A 14,786-nucleotide genomic window follows, 5' to 3' on the forward strand; every position below is an offset into this window, starting at 1 on the left:
ACGATTGCTGGAGCAACCAAAGCAGTAGCAGTGCCGGGCACGCTGTAGGTGTGTGGGGATCGGTTCCATTTCCCATCCTCCCCCCGAGGTGATGGAAGACTTTGCCAACGCGCAGTATGCAGCATCGAATCCAGTGCCGGTGTGGCTGAAGACTGCACTCACTCTGTGTGGAGATCTGAGGAGGGAAAAGTGTGGTGATTTGGGAAGGAACACTTCCGGTTAGACACACACACACACACACAGTGTGAGCGCTTGGCTCTCGCACTCCAGTGAGGCAGCGTCGGAGGCAGCGGCGGCAGCCAAGTAACGGGAACCACTGCTGCACTCTGATCTCCCTCCCCGGCTCGCTCCCCTTTGGGAATTGGCCATTATTATAATTTGCTGTCCTTTTATTTTCGTCAAGTGTTCGGTCTGTTTCCTGATATTTTATTTTGATGAAAGTAGATCGTCAGGGAGTGGAAGTGTTTGCTTTTCTTCGTTGGGGGACACACATCAAAAAAAATATAAAAGGTATTTCACTGGTCAAGTCGGCAAGTGCAAACTTGTGGCGATGGCGAGAGTGAGAAAGAGCAGCGTGTTGGGCGGCGGGTTACTCTTGCTGGTAACCTTGGCCAACCTGCCGCACCTCAGCCGGGGCCAGGATCGCCGAGCGACAGACGTCGGTAAGAAACACTGAGCTTCAACCCCAGCCCCAGGCGCCCTGCTTGCAACTCCCGTCCAAAACAAAGAGCGCCACTGCATGCAGTTATTAAACTTTCCCCCTCCGTTTGCGTTGAGTTAGTGCCCAGCTGCGGTGTGCAAGTTTCCTGAATGTCTTGCTTGGGTCTGTTTTAATATGAGGCTGGAGCACATTTTTTTTGTTTGTTTTGCTTTCCTCTCCCGTACTTCCTCAGGAGGGATCTGTGTTGCGAAATCTGCCAAAGTTAACACTGATGCTTGAGCTGGGGAGTGTTTTGGGAGCACGGTGGCTCCAACCACGACGATATGCCTGTTATCACTGCATACATTTGTGCAGAAACTCTGTCTGAAAATGGAAAACCAAAATCGTTTTTTAAACAATTTAAGATGCACGTTCTAGCACTAAAAGGTTCGGGTGTATGAGCCCCGACGCTGTCATTGAGGACTGTTGTAGCCTGCAGTTACTAGGGCTCAGATCACTCGGATCCCTTCTTACTCTTATTCTAACTCGCCCTCTTCCTTTACTCCGCCGTCTCTCGCTGTCTTGTTCCCTGCCTCTTGTCTCTCTCATTCTCCCTTATCCTCTATCCAATCTTACCTCGCTCTCTTTTAGTGCTGGTTGTTGCAGGAAATTATTTTTTAAGCTCCCGTGCCAAGTGAATGTTGTTTTATACAAAGAAGTGTATCAATTTCTTTTGATGCTCTCCGAATCAACATACGCTTTGCTGCCTATTCTTTACTGATCTCGCGTAGTGGCGGAGGCGTTCCTACGCCACATGTTTAAGCAGTTTAACTACCATGAGAAACAAAACAGCGTTGACACATCCTTCTGGCTGCAGTTTTGAATACGTTTGTCCAACTTGTTGTAAATATTGACATGTAGTACTTTGCGGGAAGTGGCAACGAATGCACTGGCGTAAAAGTTGCTTGGTTAACTGTACACTTGAACGTGTACGATAGACTAAGTATTTTGAAGCCTGACGTTTAATGACATGTTTTCGTTTCGGTCTGATGATTTTAGCCGAGCATTGGTTCGGGAGCGGCAGTAGTGCCGGGAGTTGAGGTGAAGTTGGGAGAAGACTGAGTGGTGTCGAACTGCGCGTTGTTTCAAAGTACAGATGGTGCAGCGGTGGTTTATCACAATCTGACAAAGCCGAAAGACGGGCTGGCGATGTTTTCTTTCCTTCTCTCTCTCCTCTCTCTCTCTCTCTCCTTCTCTCTCTCATACTGCCTATTGTTTTTGTTTTTTTGTTTTGACCAATCGTCTTGGTGGGGAACGAACCGCGACTAATACACTTATTGTCCCTGTAACAGCCTCTCAGAACCCCGCGACAGCCTGGTCACACCTCTCTCGCTGCTTGTGACGAATCTACTGTTCTTAGCTGTTGTGTTGTAAGCGCCATATATTGCAGAACTTTTAATATAATAGGCTGCGTGGAAAACCATTGAATGTACAAGAGAGCGAATCTCGTTTTAGCGTACTATTTCCACTTGCATCGTTGTCCAACTGTGCGATTGGTCTGCCAATTCAGACACGCCTCTAGGTTTTAACAAAACATTTCATGTTTGAGGTAACCAAACTTGTTGGGTATGACTCGTCTGAAAGTAGCGGCGAACTGGTAACTTAGGTGGCTTTTGGCCAGGACAATTGCCTAGGTATTGGATTGCACCTCTTTTGGTGCATGGTAAAAAAGGCTGCACTTCTTCCTCAATGCAAAAACGAATTCTGAAATTGGCCAAAATTCAGTTTGAAACATTAGGAAGGTTTATATACAGATCCAAACCCTGTGATCTTTGTTGAATGTGGCCAACAAGCAATCTGAGAGGGACTGTAGTCCATAGCAACAAAAATACGCACTGTGGCAGCCACAGAGATTAGCTTGGCTACTGGGTAGGGGGAGGTGGGGGAAGCAGGATAGGAGAGGATGGGACAAGAGTGGCCTGAAACTTTGCACATGACATTGCAATCCTTAGAAGTGAGATACACCCAAGGAATGAAGTTTTCTGTGCTTGGGAGAGGGAGGGTGAAGGTGATGTGTTCATAACTCATCATCAAAGACACCACCAACTAGGCCATGCCCTCTTCTCACTACTACTATCAAGCAGGGGGATAGAGGAAGACTTACGGTTCGTGCCCTCGGGGTCAGGAACGTTTATTACCCTACAACCAGCAAGTTCAAATGTATTTTGGTACTTGGAACTTTGAAGGTATGCCAAGATGATTCTCATTGTGTTATGTAAGCTATTATTTGTAAAGGAACCCACACACACACACAAACAACCACACACACACACACACACACACACACACAAACTCGGGGTGAAGAAGGCAAAGGAACTCAATCACCTTGAGTTGAGAATACAGGAACTGTTCAAGTTCAGCTTGCTAACAATGTTGTAATCATCATAGCCCCTTTGATGTGATTCACAGTTATCATTCTTTCTGCCTTCTGACCTGTTGCATTCGCCATGAAGTTGTTTGAGTGCAACCTACAAGTGCAACCATCTTCTGTTTTGAATATGTGTGGTACTGGAAGAGGGCCTATTTTCTTTTTCCTCAAAGTACCATCACTGTGAGACAAAGGAGCAATTGGAGCATGAAGGAGGAGAAGTAAAACAAGAATAAGAACAAGGAAGATAATGCCATTGCAACAATGACTGGAATTGTAAGAGGTCAGCAAATTGGGATAAAGAGATAAGTGTGGCAGGGAGATACCCTGGACACTGTTGGGCCGCAGTGTGTGTGGTGAATCTAGCATGGAAGCTTGCCTGAATGTGAGGGAGAAATCAATGCATCTGGACCATCCCTGGGGAATTGGACCAGAGACAGATGGAAGGGCTATGTGATACACAGGGAATGTTTTCAGACTTGCATGAACCAATACAGGAGATAGCTAGTAGCATGGAAGTGACCAAGGTATCAATGGAGGCTTTGCAGAGCCTGTAAACACTGATTACTTTCTCAAATCTGGATGCTACATTCATATCTACATAATGTCTCTGCAGCAATCGGATCCTGTCATACAAAGTGGTTTCTAATGCAGGTTACAGCTGCTCTAGATGGCACAAAATCATTTTGCCTCGGCAGTCACACTCCAATCCAGCTGAGCAAAAGCAGACATTACAAATAATTATTTTGGATTGGCTTTCCTGGTGGAAGACACGTAAAATATCCCATAAGTAATAGATAATCTCCAGACTTTTGGGAAAAAAGAATTTAAAACAATTCCTTTTATTCAAAACAATGTTATCAGTGAACCCATGGGGCTAAAGGCTGATGTCCTGTGGACTTACATCATAAGACTTTGAAGGAAGTGGCTATAGAGATGCTGGATGTGTTGGTGAAATCTGCCAAATTCCCTGCATTCTGAAAAGGTCCCAGAGGTCTGGGAACCACATGGAAGGACAATAATCAAAGAAAAGGGACTAAACGCAGGAAACTGTAACCTATGGTTTAACATCTGTTATTGGGAAAATACCAGAATCCATTATTAAAGAGATGATAGCAAGACATTTTGGAAGAGAAAATAATATAATCAAGCAGTTTCAATCTGCTTTTATAAAAGAAAATTGATGTTTGAAAAAATTGTTGGAGTTCTTTCAGTATGTAATTAACAGAATGAATAGAGGGGTAACAGTAGATGTAGTATGCATGGATTTTCAGAAGGCATTGTGTAATGTGCCACACTAAACTACACGCAAAAGGAATGCACGAAGTTAGGGATAATATATTGGCATGTACAAGAAAGGAGGCGAACTAATAAAGCACAGTTTAATAAATGAATAAATTTTCTCATCGGATTAGTTAAAGGGGCCAAGTGTACTGTAGCCACATTTGCTGTTGATGCTGAGTTGGGAAAGGTGGATATGTAGGAAGTAAAAAGTCTGTAAATGTATATAGAAAGGTTCTAAGTATCTGAGCAAATATTGGCAGTATTATGTTGACAAATGTAGCTGATCCACTTTGGAAGGAAGAATGAAAAGGCAAATTATTATTTAAACAGTGTGAGGCTGCAAGTAGTGATCTGGAGTCTGAGAACATGAAACAAAAATACATGGCAGATTAGCAGTAATTAAAGGAATATTGGCCTTTATTACAAGGGATTTTGAGCATAAACATAAGTAGGTTCTATTGAAACCACCCTAGGGCACTGCGTACTGTTTTGCTCCTCATGTTTTGGAGGTAGTATTACATTGGAGACAGTGCTTAAGCAGTTCACTGGGTTAGTTTCTAGGATGAAGGCTTTGACGTATGAAGAATTCTTGAACAGCTGGGCATATGTTAATTGGATTTTATTGAGATATATCAAAGTCCAAGAGGTTAGATGCTGGGAGGAGGTTTCATCCAGTGGTGGCTAATCCAAAGAAGAAAGTCAAAGTTGAGTTTGTTTTATATATGCAAGTACATGTATGCATGTCTACTGAGAGGTTGTCTGGTTTGTTCATTAAGGACATCGATGCCCTTCCTTGTATAGACACAAGTTCATCTTCCAAGATGGCATTTCAATTCCACATTTGTCTGTGCCTGTCACGGTTTGGTCCATCGATTCTTTCTTCTGGGTTTTCCTGTTTTCCCTTGTTCCATTGGGTGCCTTAATTGAGACACCTGATTCTCATTTTGAGCTGGCACATAAATACCTCTCAAACCAAGGATTCCCTGCTGGACTGTTCCCCTCCCCTTCCTTCTGAAGCCTCGCCTGCATCCCTGTCAAGTTCAACCGCTGGAGTGAGACCGGAGCCTTGCAATGCCAAGATAAGGAACTATCTTTCGTTGAGTTTGGAACTATCTCTTTGTGTCCCCGTGTTTAGTGTCTGTGTCATAGAAGAGCCCTGGCCCTAGGTTCTTTTCTCAAGGAGGGATCCTGATTCTGTGTAAAGCCCCTGCCCTATGTCCTGTTCCAAGGAGGGGTCCCGGCTCTGTGTTCCAAGTTCCAGGTGCTGTGTTCCAGTCCTATCCAAGTCAAGGCTTTGTGTTCTCGTCCAGTCCAGGAGTCCCTCGGTAGTCCCTCGGTAGTCATCCCGGCCCTGCGTCCTAGAAAGGGTCCCGGCACAGCTCCATACCCAACATCCTAACCAAGCCGAGTCCAAGAGCCGAGCCAAACCTAGTCCAGGAGCCATGTCCTGCCCTGGAGTACCTCGTCCAGTCCACGTCCTGCCCTGGAGTACCTCGTCCAGTCCATGTCCAAGGCTCTGAGCATCCAGTCCACGTCCAAGGCTCTGTGTTCCTGTGTTCCAAGACCAAGTTCAGGGGCTGCATTCCAGCCCTGTCCAAATCTGAGCTTCGTATCCTCATCTAGTTCCAGTGCCTGGCCCAGCCCAGGAGTTCCTCGCCCAGCCCGGTGCTGGAGGTTCCTCGTCCTGTGCTGTGGTACCTCATCCTGTGCTGGAGTACCTCGTCCTGTCCTTGCCAAGATCCTAGTCCTGAGTCCTCGCCTAGATCCGGGGACCGAGCCCGAGTCAAGACCCAGGTTCTGGATCCCTGTCCAGCCTCTGGCTCGGAGTCCTAGCCCAGGCTCCTAGTTCCAAGTTCCTTGTCCTGGTCCTGCTTTCCTAGTCTTAGTCATAGCCCAGGCCAGGTGTCATGTCTTGTCCAGGGCCTGTGTCCATGTCCAGTGTCGTTTCTTCCTGACTCACCTTGCTATCTCGATAACCCTAGTCCTGTTTCTAATACCTCAGTGTCTGTGTGTTGCATTTGGGTCCGCTCCCAACGCCCCCCATGTAACAGTGACTTTTAGTGACCCATTCTGTATTGCTCCTTTTTTTGGCATTTAGTAACAGCCTTACATCAGCTTACTTGTGGTAAGATCTTTTCGAAGGTCATAAGGACTTCTGTGTGGACTGGAAGTGAAAGGGAGCAACCTTTCGGCAGCCAGACTCCAGGTGCTGTGAAGTAGGGTTATGGCATCAAAACCCAATAACTTATTTGGAAAATGTGAAAAATACTGGAGTCTCTAATTTTATTTAAATTTTATGACTTATCATTTCAATTGACCTTGATAGAAATATTCTCTAGAGAATACTTCTGTTGAAATATGATCTCATTTAGTGCAAAAAATTCTTAATTAATTAATTGTGCAGAGATAAGTCACACAGTGTGGCAACTACTGTCATCTTAACCATGCTTCACCTTGGAAGATTGCCAAAGCCATGTACACCAGATGAATGTGCTCAAGCTAAACCTTGATCATGGTTGTATGGTGATTGATTCTTTCCCTTAAAAAAAACAGTCTTACTCAGCAGGTCTGTATGAATGTGAACCATTTAGACATGACCCAGAAACTTTTTTTGCTAATGATTGTGCATGATTCTCAGTGGATTCATTACAACATAAGTTTAATGTAGTGCATTTGTTTTAGAACCAAGTGAGTATAGCAAAGTTTAATCACTGACTGTGTTGGCCTGTGAGAAATGATTGATTTTGGTTCACTCACCCATCCAGTGAGTTTGGAGGATATTGTTGAGAACTTTGAAGTCATGCATTGGGTGCACATATCTGCTTGCCCATCAAGAACATCCTGCCCATCGGGGTAGAGGTAAGGGTAGCGGTTCCTACTTTGTTAGTATCATCAGACACCACAGATCTCGCAAAAGCCAAGTGAAAGCAATCTGATCCTGAGAGGCTATATAAGAAAAGAAGGAGCTTCATGCTCTATGATCATTGTGCAAATAATTGCATCATTTGGGGATGCCAAATATTGTGAATAGAACAGGTACCTTAATGTGGATAGTGCCCAGAAGTGTCTGATACAATTTTAAGTAAGATGTAATCACTTGCAATTGATATCCTATGTGATCGCCTCTGGTGCAAGTTCAAATTGATTACACAGTGACTAAAAGTTTTGCAACTTTTATCCACCAAGTGCAACAAAATGTCATTTATTTTTGGTCAAAAGATTATGGGTAAAATCAATACTACAAGGAATATTTTTTTCAGTGCTATATGTCCTATAATTGAATTTTAAATTATTCAGAACAGCAAATCTTTCAAATTATGTTTTGGAACGTTGGAATTGATTACAGTACAAGGAGAAGTTCTGTGTGTCCTTGAATTTTACCCATGGTTAAAAACCTTGTCTACTGAAAGTTATCGGAGTTTCTGTATAGAAGTTATTACCTAATCTAAGTGATGGAGCAGTTTGTTCTGGGAGAGTTTTAATCAGCAACAGACAATAAACATGTATATATATATATATCAGTGGCTATGTTCAGATTGTTGAGGTAATGCATCTTTAATGGCAGAGACTGTACTCTTCACGTGTAAAGTACATGCAGTCCTGGAGTGACTGATGTTTTGCACCTCATGTAAAATAAACAGACACTTGAATATGAACCAAGACTCTTGTTAATATGGAAAGCTCAAAGTTCAGCTTTAACAGGGTCCCCAGCAGGGCAAGCAGCATCTATGGAAAAGAGTACAGTCGACGTTTCAGTCCAAGACCCAAAAAGTCCAGGTCCAAAAATAAAGATCTTTTTTTTTCTCCGGTACTGCTGAAGGGTCTCAGCCCGAAACATCGACTGTACTCTTTTCTATAGATGCTGCCTGGCCTGCTGAGTTCCTCCAGCATTTTGTGTGCGTTGTTCAGATTTCCAGCATCTGCATATTTTCCCTGTCTTGTTTTTAACAGGGTCCTTTCAGGATTGTTTTCTGATGGATGACTACTTTTTTCCAAATTCAGGATGTATCGTAATCTCAAGAAATAAATCTAGCTTATTAAAGGGGCTTTTATTTTTTTAAGTGATGTTATTGTTCAGTAAATGCATTTTCCAGATGTTTGCAAACGGAGGTACACAAATGCTAATGTCATGATATAGGGAAAGATGTTGAGCAACATTTTGTACTATGGAAGAAGCTGCTTTGTGAGGTAAATGCAGAAATTTTGGAACTGTTTAGGAGCTCAGGCTATAATCTGAAAGGAAGGTGGTTACAGTTTGGAACCTCTTCTTAGATTGCTGGTGTTGACACTCTAGAGACTGGTATAATTGTAGGTTGCACTATTCTAGATCTTCATGCTACCCTTTGGGAGCATCTTTGGAGAGGGAAGAATCAGAGTACAAATTGAAACTAATGCTAGCCACTGGTAGCTCTTTACACTCCTCCGTTATTCCTAAATTGCCCGACTGCCAGATGTGGGTGAATTGCAGTTTCACAGAACTAAACATTGATGCCTAATATAAACTCCATTCTGTCCAAGGTAAGTGAGCCAGAGCATGGATAACCCTGGTGTCATATTTAATCAAAACTGATTTTCAACCCCCCCCCCCCCCAAATCTATGCCATTGCCGAGATCACATGCTTTCCCACATTCAGAACCTATGCAGGAATGAAGTGTAACTTTATCCCGTTCCAGTGTTTACAGGTCTGATTTTCATTGTAGGATAAATATTAGAGCAGGACATGGACTTAATAAACAGAGTTAAAAGAATGGGTTATCTTCCATAGAGTGAATGTGGAGAAAATGTTTCCTATGGTGAGGGAGTTTAGGACCAGTGGGCACAGCCTCAGAATAGAGGGGTGTCCTTTTAGAATGGAGATGAGGAGGAATTTCTTTAGCCATTGACTGGTGAATCTCTGGAATTTGTTTCCACAGGCAGCTGTGGAGGACAAGTTATTGGGTATATTTAAAGTAGAGATTGATTCTTGATTAGTCAGGACATGAAGGGATACAGGGAGAAGGCAGGAGATTGGAGCTGAGAGGGAAATAGATCAGCCATGATGTAATGGCAGAGCAGACTCAATGGGATAAATGGCGTAATTATGCTCCTACATCTTATGGTCTTAGAAAAAGAGTCAAGAAGTCACAAAAGAAAATTCACATAACTTGTCCAGCTGTTTGTGGTCACATGTGGAAGACAGTGACATAAAGTGTTGGTTGTTCTGATGCTGTTGGGAGTTTGAATGGAGTGAAGTATGAGGTAAATATTGTTCAGTTTGTTCATTATCTGCATTCTTAGCTATGCCACAGAGACATATAACCTTACAGACCCACAGCTGCTACAGTAGCACAATAAGCTATAATGCTTCCTTACAGTTCCACAACCTGGGTTCAGTCCTGACTTCGGGTGCCATCTGTGTGGAGTTTACACATTTTTTGTGGCTGGGCTTTTTTTTCTGGTGCCCATGGTTCTTCCAAAGGGCGTGCCGATTGGTAGGTTAGTTGGCCACTGTGAATTGCTCCTGTGCGGATGGATGGTAGGCAAAACAAGATGGACTTGTGAATGATTCAAGAAAGAAGAGGTAGCAGGGAGAGATTAATTGATTGCTCCATGAGCTGGCATAGACTCAGTGGGTTGAATGACCTCCTCTGTTGTGAGGCAATGGGAAAATGATCTTTGAAGACCAAAGCTGGGACTAAGCCGCTATAGAGAAGTCTTCTTCGAGCCTGTCCTTCCATGTAATACTCCTGTGCTGGTCATCTCTGTTTATGAGACACCATTGAAAAAATGTAATCCAGTTGAAGTGTAAGGACAATGAAAGCTCCAGTGATTCATCTCTGGGCAGGAGAACTGTCAATTCATAATAAGTGTACTTAAACAACAGAATGACAATATCCCTGCCAAACTGGAGATCTGTAATATACTCGTCCTCTATAGCTGTGAGATATTGACCTCTGACACATAACTCAGTGAAGAATATGTACTGGGCAGGACAGAATGGGCAACATTGACATCCTGGTGGAAGCATGATCACATCAAGATTGATGTGCATATCAACAGAACGGAAGAAAGCAATCTCACTAAACAGATCTTGTCTGGGTATTTAAGGCAGGAGTAGGAAGAGTGGCTGTGGAATGTTTCAAATACTTGAAGCGTAGTTTTCATTGACAATTTCAACGATCCCATGCAAATGGCCAAGTCTTGGAATCCCCGGAAAGCTATGTCAAACTAGCAGGGCATGGTTTTGAGTAAGGTTGAAAGAGTGGTTTCTGAGCTGATCATGTAAAGGGCCTCAAGACTGTAGCCTCTGCCCTCCTACACCACCCTTTGCATTGGTTCACCCTGTTCATGCTCTTGTTAAAATTGGACCTGATTATTTCAAAATGTTTCGTCTGGCCTGCCTCATTTGTCTTGCCTGACTTTGCATCAAGTTATACTCATTTGATGGCACTGTTCTTGTGAACTCCACATTCTGGTTAAGTAGTGTTGACCTTTTTATTTAGTTTATGAATCTTTGTGGTCTCTTCCCCCATCCCCCTCTCTCCCTCTCCCCCTCTCCCCTCTCCCCCTTCCCCCCTCTCCCTTCTCTCTTCCCCCTTCCCCCCTCTCCCTTCTCTCTTCCCCCTCCCTCCCTCCCTCTCCCCCCCACAACTCCTCCTTTATTTTGTCCACTTGGGCATCATAAGGTTTAAATATTCTACTGCGGGGGCTATGTCTTCAGCTGATAAGGCTCTAACATCTGGATTTCTGAGCATTTTACACCATTTTCCCCCCTTTAAGATATAGTTAAGACATAAGCTTTAGCCAAAGATATTGTTTATTTGTTAATATCCCTTTACAGTATTTTACCTGCTTTAATGTTTTGTTTGATATTTTTATTAAGTTCCTCAGTATTTTTTCCACTGTGTTGAAGCTCCTCATAAATGGGGCTTAAGTTTGGGTATTTATTTCAAGATTTTGGACCTGAAGTTTGTCGATCGCTTAGTATTAATTCAACTTTAGATTTAAATTAAATTTTAAAAAGTTGAACATAATCCAAACCACTTAGTTGAATTAGATGAAGGGATAAGAAATGAGACTGTGTCAATCTCTTCTCACTTGCCTTGTTGATTGATTCTGCAGAGCTGGTTGTAGAAGTGAGGAAGTTCAATAGGATAAAAAAAAAATTAGCTACTTCATGCCAAAACGTCGGCAGAAAACCAGGGAAGAAGTTGCGTAGCCAAAATTTTAAGATTTAATTCAGAGCTCAGTTTATCTTGATTAAGAATAAACAATTGGGCAATGATTTTTTTTCAGTGTGCTAATTGTACTTTACCTTTAAAATTCCTTCAACCAACAGAATGAGTTTTGGAAGTAGTTTTCAGTGACCTCACACCACTATATGTGCTGTGATCATTACCACTGCCAGGGCATGAATTTGTTTTTTCTGGCATACCTACCTTATGACTGGTTACGTATGACACAATTTATGTTGCATTTCTAATCCCAGAACTTTATTTTTGCATTGATTGACTTTGGCTGTATTATTAACAACAAATACTGCAGCTGCTTCAGTTATTTAATGGTTAGCGTAATGGATAGCTCAAAGCTTTACAGTGCCTTTGTACATTCTCCGTGTGATCATGTGGTTTTTCTCCAGCTGCTCTGGTTTCCTCCCACAGTCCAAAGACCGACCAGTTGGTAGGTTAATTAGTCATTGTAAATTCTCCCGTGACTCTGCCAGGGTTAAATTGGGGGTTGCAGAGCGCTGTGGCTCGAAGTGCTGGAAGGTCCAACTCCACACTGTATCTTAATGAAATTAAATTTTAAAAATATACTTGAGAAGTTTATTTAAAACATAAACGAAGGTGATGATGAAGGGAGCTTAAAAGTGTTATATTTTAATGCCATTGATGTTCGCAGAGGGAGAGACTGGAAATCAATAGTAACTTCTGCTATCAATTCTGATCAACATGTTCTGCTACTTAAGTGGTAAATATCATTGTCTATATGAGTCCTGAGTGCATAATCATTTACACACTGTATCAAGCTAAACCTGTAAATTGTCGCTCCAGTTTCTAGCATCTGCAGTCTTTGTGTCTCCCTCATGTAAATAAAACTAGTATGCTCAAAGGATACTGCAAGACCTAGTCTTTTGAAGCCTGCATTTGATTTCTTCACAACATGCCTATATATTTCCCATTAATTTTAAGATACTCTTTTTATCCATGCTTCACGCTTTATAGTTGCCCAGGGAGGGAGGGTGTGCTAGAAATACTTGTGCAGATTCTTCTCATATGAATGGGGACCGTGGGTTGAGGTCAATGTTGTCCATGATGTCACAGGAACAACGCTGCATGAAGTGACGGCAGGTGGTGGGAAACTCTGCCGTAGAAGCTTCTTCCCAGTCCACAACTAAACAACAGGTTTAAAGAATTATAACCTTTGGACATTTGAATGAGACTGATATTTACTGACACCCTTTCGTAACATTTTAGCTTTATGAGATGATTCAGATGAAGGCACTTTCCTTTAGTAAGATAATTAAATGTCTCCTAATAAATGGGGTCAAGTGATTGCTGCAGTTTTGCTGAAGCATCTGATGTGTGGTATCTCTGGAGATGAATCCACTGTGATCTGGTTTGTTATGGAAACTTGTTTTGATTTATAATAATTAATTCTATCTTATTTGTAACATTTTGCATCATGGCACTGACAATGTTTGTAGTATACCATCATGTAATATCCTTTCTGTCAAAGATGACATGCACTGTACTTGCAAGTTATAAATTTAATAATGGGACAGAATATCTTGTTAAATGGCGAGATTAAAAGATTGAGGAACAAACACAAACTGGGATAAGTTAGCGAGTAAATTGAATTCTAGCAGGATTAAGATTAAAAAAAGACATTCACATTCTAAACCACTATGAGAGTTGACACCATTGTTAATAATTCACTGATTCTTGAGATTTTGGCGAAAACATGTCCCACTGAGAAAAGTGCTAATTCCGTTGAAAATGAATAATATTTTCTTATTTAAAATAATCAGGGTTGATCATCTGAGGGTTTTTTGCACAAATGCAACATTTTTTCATATGTTTGTTTTTAATTTTATAAATTATATGATTATATGATAGACCAGTACCCACAAAATCAGTTGCCCTCAGTCAAGAGATTATCATTTCAATTTGATAAAAAAGTGTGAAAAAATCATATAAAATGTATAATATATATATGCCAGATGAAAGAGTAGAGTGAAAAGCCTCTAAAACTAAAAGCAGTGAATTTGCAACAATATTTACTCTTATTTTGTGGTTGCTCAAAATGTGTCCCAAGTTTTTGTCAACACCATCAGATATTTATATATATAAAAAAAGCAATAAAATCAGGCAACCACATGGTCAACTATATTCCTGAGGACCCCCTTTCCACCCTCCACATCTGCTAAATGCAACAAGGTCAAACAAGTTCCTGTAAGTTTGCTAGTTTTTCAATAATTTTTACATATTTATTGATGTTGTGACTGTCACAACTGTGATGTGTCAACACTGACTCTTTTGTATAGAAAGAATTATTTTAAATTATGACATAAATTTATACATTTTAAGTAAAGGCCAGAGGCAGCCGGCAACAGAGGGGAAACAAGATGGCTCCTGTGTACAACTCGTGCATGTCATGTAAAAAAGTGTGTTTTGTCACTACTGTCGGATGTCAAAACCGTCATGTTTTCTGTATGATGGTGGTGACACATAGTTTGATGGTGTTGACAAAAACATCCAAATCATCCTCAATGGAGGCTTGAATATAATTTATGAGCACAATAAATAGTAATATGGCTTATAATGTTTCATTAACCTCTTTATTTATAATATACGTAATTTCCCCTTTATTTCTTCCACACACAGGCCTACAATATTTCCTTACTATATGTATCCCCAATGACTAAAACTATAAATGAATTTAGTTGCACCATTTCATAATCATTTTATAAAATTTCACCAAATTAAACATAATTAAATTCATAGTAATTTTGCACAATTTCATGGTAATTCCCTTAAATTCTGACCTTCCTTTTATGTATTTTAGGAAGTTATGGCTAGGCAGCAGCTATCAGAGGAGGAGTGAAGGAGAAGAAACAGGGAATACCAAAAAAAGCGGAGAAAGAAAATATATAGTCAGCCAGAGTTAAAGGAGGAATACCTGAGAAAGAAAAAGCAAAGATGGAAGAAGAAAGTAGAGGATGAGAAGATAAAAATAAAAACTATCAGTGATTTGAATGAAAGGGAAAAGAGGAGTAAGAGAAAGGCTTGGAAATGTAAACAGCAAGAGTCAAGAGAGCATAAGAGAAAGGGCCCAGAACGCTCAGAAACTCCCTCAGATAGTCCATTGGATCAGACTATACAGGAGCCAGCTCGCAGTAGGCAGTTTATAGCAGGGGAAAGGGAAAGAAAGAAAACAAGAGCAAGATACTT

General features: G+C 41.5%; 1 protein-coding gene across 1 annotated transcript in view; it reads left to right on the forward strand.

Moving 5' to 3' along the window:
• Positions 1 to 227: 227 nt before the first annotated feature.
• The window catches only part of plxdc2b (plexin domain containing 2b), a 498,542-nt gene continuing 483,983 nt past the window's right edge, over positions 228 to 14,786 (forward strand). The window contains exon 1 of the mRNA XM_063044214.1: positions 228 to 662. Coding sequence (XP_062900284.1) covers positions 551 to 662 — 112 coding nt within the window. The 5' untranslated portion in view covers positions 228 to 550. The remainder of the gene's footprint in view (positions 663 to 14,786) is intronic.

The sequence above is a fragment of the Mobula hypostoma genome, chromosome 3 (genome assembly GCF_963921235.1).
Source record: "Mobula hypostoma chromosome 3, sMobHyp1.1, whole genome shotgun sequence".
NCBI classification, from domain to species: Eukaryota; Metazoa; Chordata; class Chondrichthyes; order Myliobatiformes; family Myliobatidae; genus Mobula; species Mobula hypostoma.